This window comes from Salvelinus alpinus, chromosome 20 (genome assembly GCF_045679555.1).
Source record: "Salvelinus alpinus chromosome 20, SLU_Salpinus.1, whole genome shotgun sequence".
In the NCBI taxonomy this organism is placed as follows: domain Eukaryota; kingdom Metazoa; phylum Chordata; class Actinopteri; order Salmoniformes; family Salmonidae; genus Salvelinus; species Salvelinus alpinus.
Genome location: NC_092105.1, coordinates 41405620 through 41418750, shown reverse-complemented (window position 1 = coordinate 41418750; position 13131 = coordinate 41405620). Strand labels below are relative to the sequence as shown.

The 13131-nt window shown below is 40.7% G+C and overlaps 1 protein-coding gene across 3 annotated transcripts in view; it reads right to left on the bottom strand.

The window, feature by feature from the left end:
* Window positions 1-476: 476 nt before the first annotated feature.
* LOC139546902 (fidgetin-like) overlaps window positions 477-13131 on the bottom strand; it is a 35965-nt gene continuing 23310 nt past the window's right edge. For 2 of the 3 annotated variants that reach the window (XM_071355829.1, XM_071355830.1), the window contains one exon: window positions 530-6549. In XM_071355829.1, coding sequence (XP_071211930.1) covers window positions 4319-6549 — 2231 coding nt within the window. In that variant the 3' untranslated portion in view covers window positions 530-4318. The other variant, XR_011669279.1, reaches the window with a different exon arrangement.

Here is a 13131-nt window from a genome sequence, read left to right as displayed (position 1 = left end):
AAAAATGTTTTAGCTGACATGGGCTAATTGAGTGACACTCATTGACTGACACAACAAGAGAAAAACTGCTGAAGCGCAACCACATTTCTAGATTCCACCTTGTGTATTCTACTATTCTAACTCTCAAGAGTTAAGTTGAGACCCCGACGAGTAAAAACCCCAAAAATTGAGATTTTTTTTTTTTCCGCGGGCTGCCAGTTGCCCATCCCTGATCTAGGTTATTCAGTAACATGTCACACATATTTACTACCACAATAGACCATACAACTGTAGGTAAAAGTTTGAATTCAGACTTTTATTTGAGGTATGCTTGTTCTCTCTGTCCATAATTAGTACTAAAGACATAAATTACAAATGTCAACACACGGAAACAGCTAATACAAATATTTCACTTTTTCTCTGCTTTTGATAACCGCCATTGTTCTGATTAGGCCCAGGTTTGCTTCCTGTATAATGGAGGAAAATCCGGTTGAAATGCGTCCATTAGCACGGCTTGTTTTCATGTGCCCACTGCAGAAAAAAGAGACACAGCATTACAAATGAAACAGCACTGGGCACAAAAAGGCACTGTGACTTTTTTTCCTTAATGTTAATTATACAGCAGCTTCCTACGCACATACCATCAACTATATAATGATACCATCAAAAAAAATTGAAAATCGACGCATAAATGTGCAATTTACATAAAGAGAATCAGTGGCAGTGTGGAGCTATGAACTAAGGGGTGTGATTGTATAATCCTTCTCCTTTCCTGTGATCATAACATTTTAATGACTGAAAAACAACACATTTGGTTAATGGAAGGATTACAATTACACAGTCTAGGCAATTTTCTATTAAGACACAAAAACCTTCAAAATAAATAGAAACTAATTGTCTCAGAGAGCACCATGTGTTGTGCGTTGTATAGGTATTATACAATAAATAACTGGCGTTTCCAAATGTCATGTCTCTTGACTAACATTATCAATGTCAGAACTGAAATTGTAAACACACATTGCGAACATGGACATGTCCACACGTCTAATCAATCGAGTCTAACCAATGAGAGAGTGGAGACATAAGAAAACACATTTGGTTTCCAGAAAAAAACATCTTTATTCAATATTTTATGTTAGTTTTTTTTGTACTGTACCTTGGAATAGATGAAAATACATTGACGTTTACTGTAGGTATGGCAATACATACACACATATAAACATGTACTGTACTGTATGTGGTGCATTTTAATATGTATATATCAATAGCAAATGTACATTGAGTACACATATGTGCAAGTTTATTTCCTGTACATATGTATGAAATGTATAAATTTGTAATTTCACATATCTAAATATGTTAACCCAACACACTTACACATTGAATTGTAAGTGCACACAAAGACACATTAACATGCGCACTACAACAATTCACAAAATATTAAAGCAAGTCATTCTAGTTTAAAAACGGAATTTGCATTGGAGACCCTCTAGAAAGACCTATACAGCCCACAATATACTTGCAGAAATGTGGCATTATGAGTACCTATATATCCCATAGAAGTCAGTATCTCAAGTATGTGTGCATTATCGTCAACTTCACACTTACTAATGTGTCTTCTCCGTTCTGCTGCTAATACTGTTCAGTGTAAGGACTGTCTTTCGGTGGTAAGCTGTTCATTTTTTGTCCATTTTTTCCTTTAGCGTTTTTTTGTTGTTGTTGTTTTGTTTCTTTATTTTTGTACAAATGCATGACATTCAAAAAGACAGAACGTAAGTACTACATGTACAATATGTAGCAATGAGGTAGAAATGGTTATAAAGAACGAGGTTTAAATAGAAAACAGATAAGACTACGTAAAGATGAAGCCGACATTAAAAGCAGCGCTGTACAAAACCCACCCAGAGGGACAGTGATACAGGCTGGAAAGCAACATTCAAGTGATAAACATTGTCAGACATGAAGGAGAATAGATGTGCTTATCAACCTTTCTGTAGCCAGTTCGTTGTACTTAAAGGCCTATCCTTTACATTGTTGTCCTCCAAACTAAATGACTTCGAGAAACTGTATTTGTTTGGATGTGTTAGTGAAGTTTTTTTCTCATCCCTTAGTTTTTCCTGTTCTACTGCTCTTATAATTAGTGTAATGTAGTGTAGTGTAATGTATAAATAACTTGTTGAACAGCTCTTTTCAATATGCTTAATTGCTTTGCCTTAAAATCATGAATAAACATGCCCTATTGGCATAAGCAAAATTGCTTAACTCGCTATTAAAGTAAGTAATTGCCAGTTTCAGTTGAAATATCTTATGTCAAAATAAAACTGTTGATTTCACTTTGGCTTCAAGGGAGACTTGAAAACAAATTATTGTATGACTAAACAAAGCTTCAAAAGTGCATTTGGTTAACTACACTTAACTTCAGGGGACTTTTATCCTATCTATCTATGGCAATAAAAGCCATATAGCAAAGTAAGTGCCGTCATTGGAGATGAACAAATATATTTTGTAATTGTAAACACAATAAGCTGAGTAAGAGCAAAACAATTTAAGATATATGTAAATATAAGATATATGAAACACAAATTGGGAAAATATCACTTTGAAATGCAGGTGAACAAAAACGCAAGATCCCTCAGTGCAGTTGCACTGTACTGATAGTACTTTCAGTGGTACTATAGGGCATCCCTTTCAATGCACTAGTGCCTTCTAACAGTTTTCATACCGCTATAGGAAAGAAAAGGAAGAAAAAAATAAAAACAAATGCAAGGCTTTTTCATGCATTCATCAGGCCTTGTGTCTCCATTGCCCCTTTTCTGGCATATTACTAAACACTGATAGTTAGTAATAACATAGCTTTGCTGTAAGAAATGACCCTAGAACAAGGGCTTAATGATGGGGCTAACGGTCACACGTCTCCAGACCCCTTTTCAAGACCAACCTGCTCATGTTCTGAGAAATGAATACTCCATGTACATAGGTGTCTATGAACAGGGACTACACTGGCGTAACACTAACTTAAGCTGATTTTGTTGTCAGCAAGGCAGCTTTTTTGTTCCCTCAAAAGGCTTCATAGTTTAATAAGCGAAATAGGCTTTGTCATCTTGCCATACCCTTAGATTCTGCTTTCAGAGAAAACAAATAAACTGAGGTAGAAAACTTAGGGCATACATAATCCTTCGTTTTCATTAATGATAAAACAGCAGCGGGATGGAATGAAATACCTTGGGGGAAACGGTCTGTTTCAACCTCATGAGGCTCGCTTTCAGCCGTACCCATTTCTCCGCAAGTGGCCTGACAGTTTTATCTGCAGATGAGATACAAATTTAAGCTGCTGATAATATTCGACAAATACATATGTTATGCTTTCTCCTACAGATGAGGTTTAACAAAAAAATACATCCTAAAATGTGTTCTCTTAATGTACGGTGGCCGGTCGATGAAGGCCGGTCGAATGTGTTGTAGTTGATTAAAGAAACGTCATTCCTCCATCTTTGCCACATATCAAATAAAACTATATTCACAATAGGATTCTTCACTTGGGAAATTGCAAAGAAAAACACGACACTTCTCCTTTTGTCTTCCAAATACTCCAGAATTACTCTGGTACATTCAATGTCATACTCATTTTTAGCCTTTCGAGGTACCGTAACCCTCCATTTTTTGATAATGCAAATTCAAACGCAAGCCAAATGTTTAGTGCTTTGAAACAATCTTTGAGGTACTGTACATATCACAATCACTTTCCTGAGTTTTCATAAAGAGAGAACATCAAAATAAACGATGTCTATAAATTAGGGTTCAAATTACCAGTGACACTTGTACTTTCTACTGTCCACAGAGAGAGCAAAACAGACACAGTTGAGGAATACTGTTTCAATGGAAAAAAGCAATTTTGTTGTTTTTGTCTCATATTAAAGCTTTTTATATTAGCACATGCCATCAATGTAGATTGTGAGGCGAAGAGATAATTTTATAAAATAAAAGAGCACCACTTCAGGCACTTGATAGCAACTAAATCTCCAGAACAGCAAACTGATATATACACACAGGGGTTCCATCCTGTTAAAGTCTACCCACTTGCACCTTGGTAGGCGATGCTTGGCCTCATCAGTTTCAAGCATCAACATAATATTTCTCTATGTGTTGTGTGCAGATTGCCAGCCGTTGTGTAAAGCATGCCTCTGCTTCTCTAAGGCCTACCTTTACGCCTTTACTGTACTGCAGGTGTTAAAGTCACCACTACCTGTATTATTCTCTTGTCCACTTCCTGTTTACTGAGAATTCTAAATGGTATCCTTCTGAAAGGGGTTTCCTTCCCACATGTTCGAATGCTTCAGTTTCATTGACTGCAACCAAACATTTTATTCCATTCGGTGTATGTGTCCAGTTCTTTTTGGGATATGTTGGACTGGAATTTGCTAAATACATTGTCAAAGTCTTGGTAAGAGACTGGTCTCATCTGGCTGGGATGGATGGCTGAGAGGTCAGAAGCTGGGATGCCATGTATCGGTCCTACTACTGCCTCCTGGCACAGCCGGGCCACGTCCAGTCCCGAAAAACCCTCCGTCCGCTGGACCAGCAGTGACAACTCTTTGTCACTGAGGCAATAGTTGTGCTGTGAGAGCAGTTGGCTGATTATCTGGTGTCGTGCTGTGCTGTCAGGTAGGGGGATGAGAAGCCGTTTGGTGAAGTACCTCCTCAGGGACTCTTGGATCTCTTCAGGCTTACTGGAGGAGCACACCACCAGGACGTGGTCCTCGGCTGAGGTCAGCACACTGTCCAGCTGCATGAGGAGCTCGCTCTTGATCCTATTCACTGGGCTCTCCTCGCTGAGCTGGGCCGACAGCAGCATGTCCACCTCACTGATGAACACCACTGAGGGCTGGCGACACCTGGCTACCAGGAAGGAGGCCTGGACAATCTTCTCTCCCTCTCCCAGCCACTTGGTCACCAGGGCTGAGCCACTGAGCCGCAGGAAGGCAGCCCCCAGCTGGCTGGCCATGCAGCGGCCCAACAGTGTTCTGCCTGTTCCCTGAGGTCCGAAGAGAAGGAGGCTCCGAGGTAATGTGGCAAGTCCACTGAACATGTCTGGCCTCAAAATGGGCCACAGAATCTCTTCTTTGATGGCTGCTTTGGCCAGCTCCAGACCTGCAATGTCATTCCAGTCTACTGGGGGACCGGGCTGAAGGATCTCTGTGGTGACCAACTCCACGAGGTTGGCATCACTGTTCTTCAGCTGCTCCTCTGCGGTGTGGCTGGATGAGGTAGCGCTGCCAATGTCCGACCCTGCTATGGAATGGGAGAGGAGCTGTCTATGCTCTTCACTGTGATCACTCATTATGGGGGTTCCAAACTTTCCAAAGGACTCGCCCGATCTCAGGCCTCCCACAGAGCTTTTGGTTGATCCATAGGAGGGAGGGGTTAATGCTCGGCCAGACTGACTGCAACATTTTCTTTGCTGATCTGAGGATATTGGCTGCTTCGTGTGCTTAAATGCTAAAGATGACGGATCAGCATTCCTGTCAAATCCATTCCCTCTGCTTGAGTCTGAGATGCTGTTGTCTGGTATTCTGTACCTAGGGCTTTGTGAGGAGCGCTGTTGGTTGTAGTTGAAATTACTATAGCTGGAGTCCATATCTCCATGCCCCGTCATGTAGAAAGCTTTTCTTTTCAATGAGTTGGCTGAGCTGCCATTCAAAGGTGTTGGTGCAATTGGTGCATGGTTATGGGACTGGTAGGTATAGCCAGGGAGTGTAGAGGGGGGTAGGGGCGTGGGAGCTGCGATGCCTGATGGCAGATAGGCAGAGGGAGGTGGAGCTCCCCCAGGGCTATAGCTAGGGGCAACAGCTGTCTGTGGGGGATACCCTGTCGGAGGATAATTGTAGTTGGAGAGGTTGGGAGACCCCGCGTTGTAGCTGGGCACTAGAGTAGGGGGAGGTGGTGGGGGTGGGGGTGGGGGTTGTAGGAGACCAGCATTGTGCAATGGAGAGGGGAGGCCTGAGGCGGTCTGCCCGCTGTAACTAGAGTGCAGGTAGGAGCCATTGTAACCCGTAGCGTATTCCTGAGAGGACAGACCAGAGTGTAGACTGGTGGCTGTGTGACTCCCACAGTTACTGCTGGAATAGCTGGGCTCGGTCAGGCTGCTGGCCCCCCTTGGGGTGCTACCTATGCTGGCCGACACGTCTGTTGGGGGAAGGGCAGCTGTCATTCCAGATTTGCTCACAGATATAACATCTGGAGCGCAGTTCATTGGGTAAATCCCCTCCTGCCAGGACTCACTCTCTGACTTACGTCCATTCAGGAGTCCAGGAGTGCCATCGGAATAGGAGCAGAGCAGCGCTCGCTCACTCGGACCCTCTAAAATCCCAGAGTACTTCTCTGCGTATTTCTTCAGCAGGTTGGAGGCGGTGAGTGCAGAGATGTCGTCGTTGGCCCAGGCGTACTGATAGGTGCGCTGCAGGTGCCCCCGGTAGGCCTCCACTTTGTGTGCAGGAGAGCGTGTGGTGGAGGAGATATCAAAGTGCTGCTCAGCCCACTGTGCATGCTCTGGGGTCCACTGCATCTTTAGGCCTAAACACCAGACAAAAAGAGAGACGGGTCAAAAATACCATCAGATAGTAGTTGCTATTTATTGTCAGTTTTCTTGTGTTGTCAGTATGTTGCGTCTAGAAATTGGTACATTTAACGTGGTGGAAAAGTTGCCTTTGTAGCAATGAATGAACTGACAAATATATCCCAAATCCCAATACCATTATACAACTAACTTCCTCTACTGTAAAATAGGCACTGCTGAGCAATTACATCATGGGCAGTGTGTGGATTTGGGACCCAACACCTGGTTAGCACAGTATAATGCACCCTGCACAGAACAGAATGACATAGACATTGCAGGTCAGTCTATAATCCAACTCTCATCTAAGGCATTCCGAGACAGTTTCAAATCTGCTTCGAGGAGTGCAGCAAAGCAATCTCCCAGGCAGCGCTCTGTTGCTTTCATCACACAAACCCCACTGCCCGGCATGAATTACAACGGCCTTGTGTCTGCCTACTGCTTCCCAGTCTACATGGTGAGAGAGAAAAAACATGCTGTACTTGTCTTTCTCGCTTCCCAGACTATCTTTTTCATTGCCTCCAGGGCTCAAAAGGCACCATCGAGTTTAGTCCTAAACTCAATTTGCAAACACAAGTTGTTACATATGCTGTCATCTTAGACTCAGCATGGGATTATCAAAGAAAGATATACCCAAGAAAGAAACAGATCATTGTGTTTACAGTATTAAAAGAAACACAGATACACAGCCACACACACACACATACATACACACACACAGATTTGAAACTGCACACATGCACACATTGCTTTATCAAAGCTAATCCGACTTGAACCTCTATTAGTAAACACAGAATCACATTGCAAAACCATCCCTTCCTTAGCCAGCCACACGTGCATCAGCATCATATGAAATTGCCCAGTAGCTATCCCTATCCAAGGCTTTAGGAAACCAACAAAGAGCATCCAGCGACGGATTACAGCGCAGTGTTTGTCTAGTAACAGACGAGAATGTGGATTCCCCCATGACTCCCTCCCAGCCGCTTGCCCAGCCGCCAAACCAGACACCAGGAGCTAATTAGCAGGATGATGCTGCGCTAATTGTGTTAATTTACAAGGTTTTAGTCAAAGAGATCCATGCTATGGCTCACATGGCTGTCAACCATCCAAGCTAATGATTAAGAAAAGCACAAGGCAAAAAAAGCCATGTCAGACTAGCTGAAACTCTATTCACAGGCAATACAATCTATAAAACAAGACACTGATCTCTGAGAGACATAACAAGTCAGTGCCATTTGAAACAGAGAAGAATACACAGTGCCTTCAGAAAGTATCCACACCCCTTGACTTTTTCACATTTTGTTTTGTTACAGCCTGAATTTAAAATGGATTAAATTGAGATTTTTGGTCACTAGCCTACACACAATACCCCATTGTGTCAAAGTGAAATTCTGTTTTTCAAAATGTTCACAAATTAATAAAACATTTAAAGCTGAAATGTCTTAAGTCAGTAAGTATTCAACCCTTTTGTAATGGTAAGTTGCATGGACTCACTCTGTGTGGAATAATAGTGTTTAACATGATTTTTGAATGACTTCATCTCTGTACCCCACACATACAATTATGTGTAAGGTCTTTCAGTCGAGCAGAGATTTTCAAACACAGATTCAACCACAAAGACAAGGGAGGTTTTCCAACGACTCGCAAAGAAGGGCACCTATTGGTAAAAATTAAAAAGCAGACATTGAATATCCCTTTGAGCATAGTGAAGTTATTAATTACACTTCAGGATGGTGTATCAATACACCCAGTCACTACAAAGATACATGTCCTTCCTAATTCAGTTGCCGGAGAGGAAGGAAACCGCTCAGGGATTTCACAATGAGGCCAATGGTGACTTTAAAACAGTTAGAGTTCAATGGTTGTTATAGGAGAAAACTGAGGATGGATCAACATTGTAGCTACTCAACAATACTAACCTAATTGACAGAGAGAAAAAAGGAAGCCTGTACAGAATAACATATTCAAAAACATGCATCCTGTTTGCAACAAGGCACTAAAGTAACACTGCAGAAAATGTGTCAAAGCAATTCACTTTTTTTCCTGAATACAAAATGCTATTTTCGGGGCAAATCCAGTGGTGGAAAAAGTACCTAATTGTCATACTTGAGTAAAAGTATAGATACCTCAATGGAAATTTACTCAAGTAAAAGTGGAAGTCACCCAGTAAAATACTACTTGAGTAAAAGTCTAAAAGTATTTGGTTCTAAATATATATCAAAGGTAAAAGTTTGTCAGATCAGAGGCAGTAGGGATGACCAGTGATGTTCTCTTGATAAGTGCGTGAATTGGACACTTTTCCTGTCCTGTATAGCATTCAAAATGTAACAAGTACTTCTGGGTGTCATGGAAAATGTAGGGCGTAAAAAGTAAAGGAATGCAGTGAAGTAAAAGTAAAAGTTGCCCAAAATATAAATTGTAAAGTAAAGTACAGATACTCCAAAAAAAATACTTATGAACATCTGCTCTTTCCAAGACATAGACTGACCAGGGGATTCCAGGTGAAACCTATGATCCCTTATTGATGTCACTTGAGACAATTGAGACATGGGTTGTCCATGTGTGCCTTTGAGAGGAAGACAAAATATTTAAGTGCTTTTGAACGAGGTCTGGTAGTAGGTGCCAGGCTAGAACTTATTACCATACAAATGCAACGCTGCTGGGTTTTTCACGCTCAACAGTTCCCTGTGTGTATCAACAATGGTCCGCAACCCAAAGGACATCCAGCCGATGACACAACTTTCGGAAAGACTGGAGTCAGCATGGGCAAGCATCCCTGCTTGGAATGCTTTCGACACCTTGTAGAGTCCATGCCCCAATACATTGAGGCTGTTCTGATGGCAAAAGGGGGTGCAACTCAATACTAGGAAGGTGTTCCTAATGTTTTTGTACACTCAGTGTTGTTGGTGTTCCAGGGGACTGTTTGTACTGTAGCTGTCTTGGGAATTGAAAAAGTTACTTTCACTGATGTACCTTCATACCTTTTGATATTTCTAGCATTACTCATCCTTTATGTTCTAGGTTATTAGTCCTCTTAGTAAAGTCCTCTTGATGCATGTGGGTGGTGAGGTAGCAATACAAAAAAGTAAGATATTTGAAGTGGTACATTTTTTTTCTGCAACAACACATTCAAGTGTATAAGGGCCTCAAACAATATTCCGGCTCTGATTTGAACGGCTTTTATTACATTATCAGTACACTTAACAATATAAAGTTATGGTTTTGCATGAGCAAATACATTGGATAGAATACATATTTGGGCAACAGAGACAGTCTTCAACAATTGTTGTCTATCACATTTAACATACATCATTGGTGTAAGATACTTAAGTAAAAATACTTGAAAGTACTACTTACAGTTGAAGTCGGAAGTTTACATACACTTAGGTTGGAGTCATTAAAACACGTTTTTCAACCACTCCACAAATTTCTTGTTTTAACAAACTATAGTTTTGTCAAGTCGGTTAGGACATCTACTTTATGCATGACACAAGTAATTTTTCCAACAATTGTTTAACAGACATATTTCACTTATAATTCACTGTATCACAATTCCAGTGGGTCAGAAGTTTACATACACTAAGTTGACTGCGCCTTTAAACAGCTTGGAAAATTCCAGAAAATAATGTCATGGCTTCGGAAGCTTCTGATAGGCTAATTGACATCATTTGAGTCAATTGGAGGTGTATCTGTTGATGTATTTCAAGGCCTACCTTCAAACTCAGTGCCTCTTTGCTTGACATCATAGGAAAATCAAAAGACATCAGCCAAGACCTCAGAAAAGAAATGTGTAGACCTCCACAAGTCTGGTTCATCCTTGGGAGCAATTTCCAAATGCCTGAAGGTACCACGTTCATCTGTACAAACAATAGTATGCAAGTATAAACACCATGGGACCACGCAGCCGTCATACCGCTCAGGAAGGAGACGTGTTCTGTCTCGTACCTTGGTGTGAAAAGTGCAAATCAATCCCAGAACAACAGCAAAGGACCTTGTGAAGATGCTGGAGGAAACAGGTACAAAAGTATCTATATCCTCTGTTCTGATGAAACAAAAATAGAACTGTTTGGCCATAATCACCATCATTATCTTTGGAGGAAAATGGGGGAGTCTTGCAAGCCGGAGAACACCATCCCAACCGTGAAACACGGGGATGGCAGCATCATGTTGTGGGGGTGCTTTGCTGCAGGAGGGACTGGTGCACTTCACAAAACAGATGGCATGATGAGGAAGGAAAATTATGTGGATATATTGAAGCAACATCTCAAGACATGAGTCAGGAAGATAAAGCTTGGTCACAAATGGGTCTTCCAAATGGACAATGACCCCAAGCATATTTCCAAAGTTGTGGCAAAATGGATTAAGGACAACAAAGTCAAGGTATTGGAGTGGCCATCACAAAGCCCTGACCTCAATCCTATAGAAAATTAGTTGGCAGAACTGAAAAAGTGTGCACGAGCAAGGAGGCCTACAAACCTGACTCAGTTACACCAGCTCTGTCAAGAGGAATGGGCCAAAATTCACCCAACTTATTGTGGGAAGCTTGTAGAAGGCTACCCAAAACGTTTGACCCAAGTTAAACAATTTAAAGGCAATGCTACCCAATACTAATTGAGTGTATGTAAACTTCTGACCCACTGGGAACGTGATGAAAGAAATAAAAGCTGAAAAAAATAATTATCCCTACTATTATTCCGACATTTCACATTCTTAAAATAAAGTGGTGATCCTAACTGACCTAAGACAGGGAATTTGTATTAGGATTAAATGTCAGGAATTGTGAAAAACTGAGTTTAAATGTACTTGGCTAAGGTGTATGTAAACTTCTGACTTCAACTGTAAGTAGTTTTTTTGGGTATCTGTACTTTACTATATTTTTTATAACTTTTAACTTGTACTTCACTACATTCCTAACGAAAATGATGTAATTTTTACTCCATACATTGTCCCTGACACCCAAAAGTACTCCTTACATTTGGAATGCTTAGCAGAACAGGAAAATGTTCTAATTCCCAGACTTATCAAGAGAACATCCCCGGTCATCCCTACTGCCTCTGATCTGACGGACTTACTAAACAATGCTTCGTTTGTAAATTATGTCTAAGTGTTAGTGTGCCCCTGGCTGTCTGTAAACCCCAAAAAACAAGAAAATGATGAGGTCTGGTTTGCTTAATATAAGGAATATGTAATTATTCATACTTGTACTTGTACTTTTACTTTCGATACGTAAGTATATTTTAGCAATGACATTTACTTTGATACTTAAGTATATTCAAAACCAAATACTTTTAGACTTTTACTCAAGTTGAATTCTACTGGGTGACTTTCACTTTTACTTGAGTCATTTTCTATTGAGGTATCTTTACTTTTACTCAAGTATGACAATTGGGTACTTTTTCCACCACTGTATCATTGTCAATATCACCATTGTACAAATAACTGTACATAGTGCAGAAATATATTTTTCCTTTAAATCCTCTTTAAAATCCAAGAGGCACTCCTTGCAAAGTTTTCAGATCAGATCCCTTAACATTCGTTGCTTAATGAAATGGAAAGCCAGCAAAAAAGCCAAATGATTTAAATACAGCGAGTAAGTGAACATCTACTGAACTGTGGATGAGGGCGGAGAGCCATCCCTCTCTCTGTAGAACGGGACAGAACACTTCACTTTGAAACGTGTGTGACAAACTATAAACAAACTTGGTCCGGTTAGAAAATTGTATCATTGCCTAGCAATGACTTTCAGTCAGGGCATATGAGGACACTTGAAAGACATCAATCTGAACCAATAACCACATGAAATGTGATTACACACATCATGGGAGACATTAGCATGGACAACTGTGTTTTTTTTAACCTTTATTTAACTAGGCAAGTCAGTTAAGAACAAATTCTTATTTACAACGACAGCCAACCAGGGAAGAGTGGGTTAACTGCCTTGTTCAGGGGCATAACGACAGATTTTTACCTTGTCAGCTTGGGGATTCGATCCAGCAACCTTTCGGTTAGTAAATTAGCATTCACACACATGCCACACAAACCAGGTTCATGCCTGATGTTGTTTTAGCCCATAGACATACAGTATAATTTAGATTTGCATAATGAGTTTCTACGTCCACATTGCGTTAGAACACCATCCATTATCCCTTATTTATAGAAATACAAATACAACAACATCCACCGCTTCCTACTCTGTCTTGCAATTGGTATTATTATTGACTGTTCCGTTAGTGGAATGTTTTCAGACAGCCTGAGGGCTTAACGTTAAGCTCAAATTCCACTGATTAGCAACTCACAAAACTCTTTGTTTAATTTAGCAGTCTCCTCTGTTGGTCAAATTTCAAGATGGCACCCTCCAAATCTCTTTGTCCCTAGTGACAGTTACATATGACGATTTTTTGTGTTGAATCTGACACTCGTAATGTTAATAAAAGACATCACGAAGGACAAAGCATTGATATTGCATGATGTTTAATTTCTGCTACTGTGATCATCTCCGATGAAACAGAGACACTGACCTTTTTGAGAACTATTAATCTTGG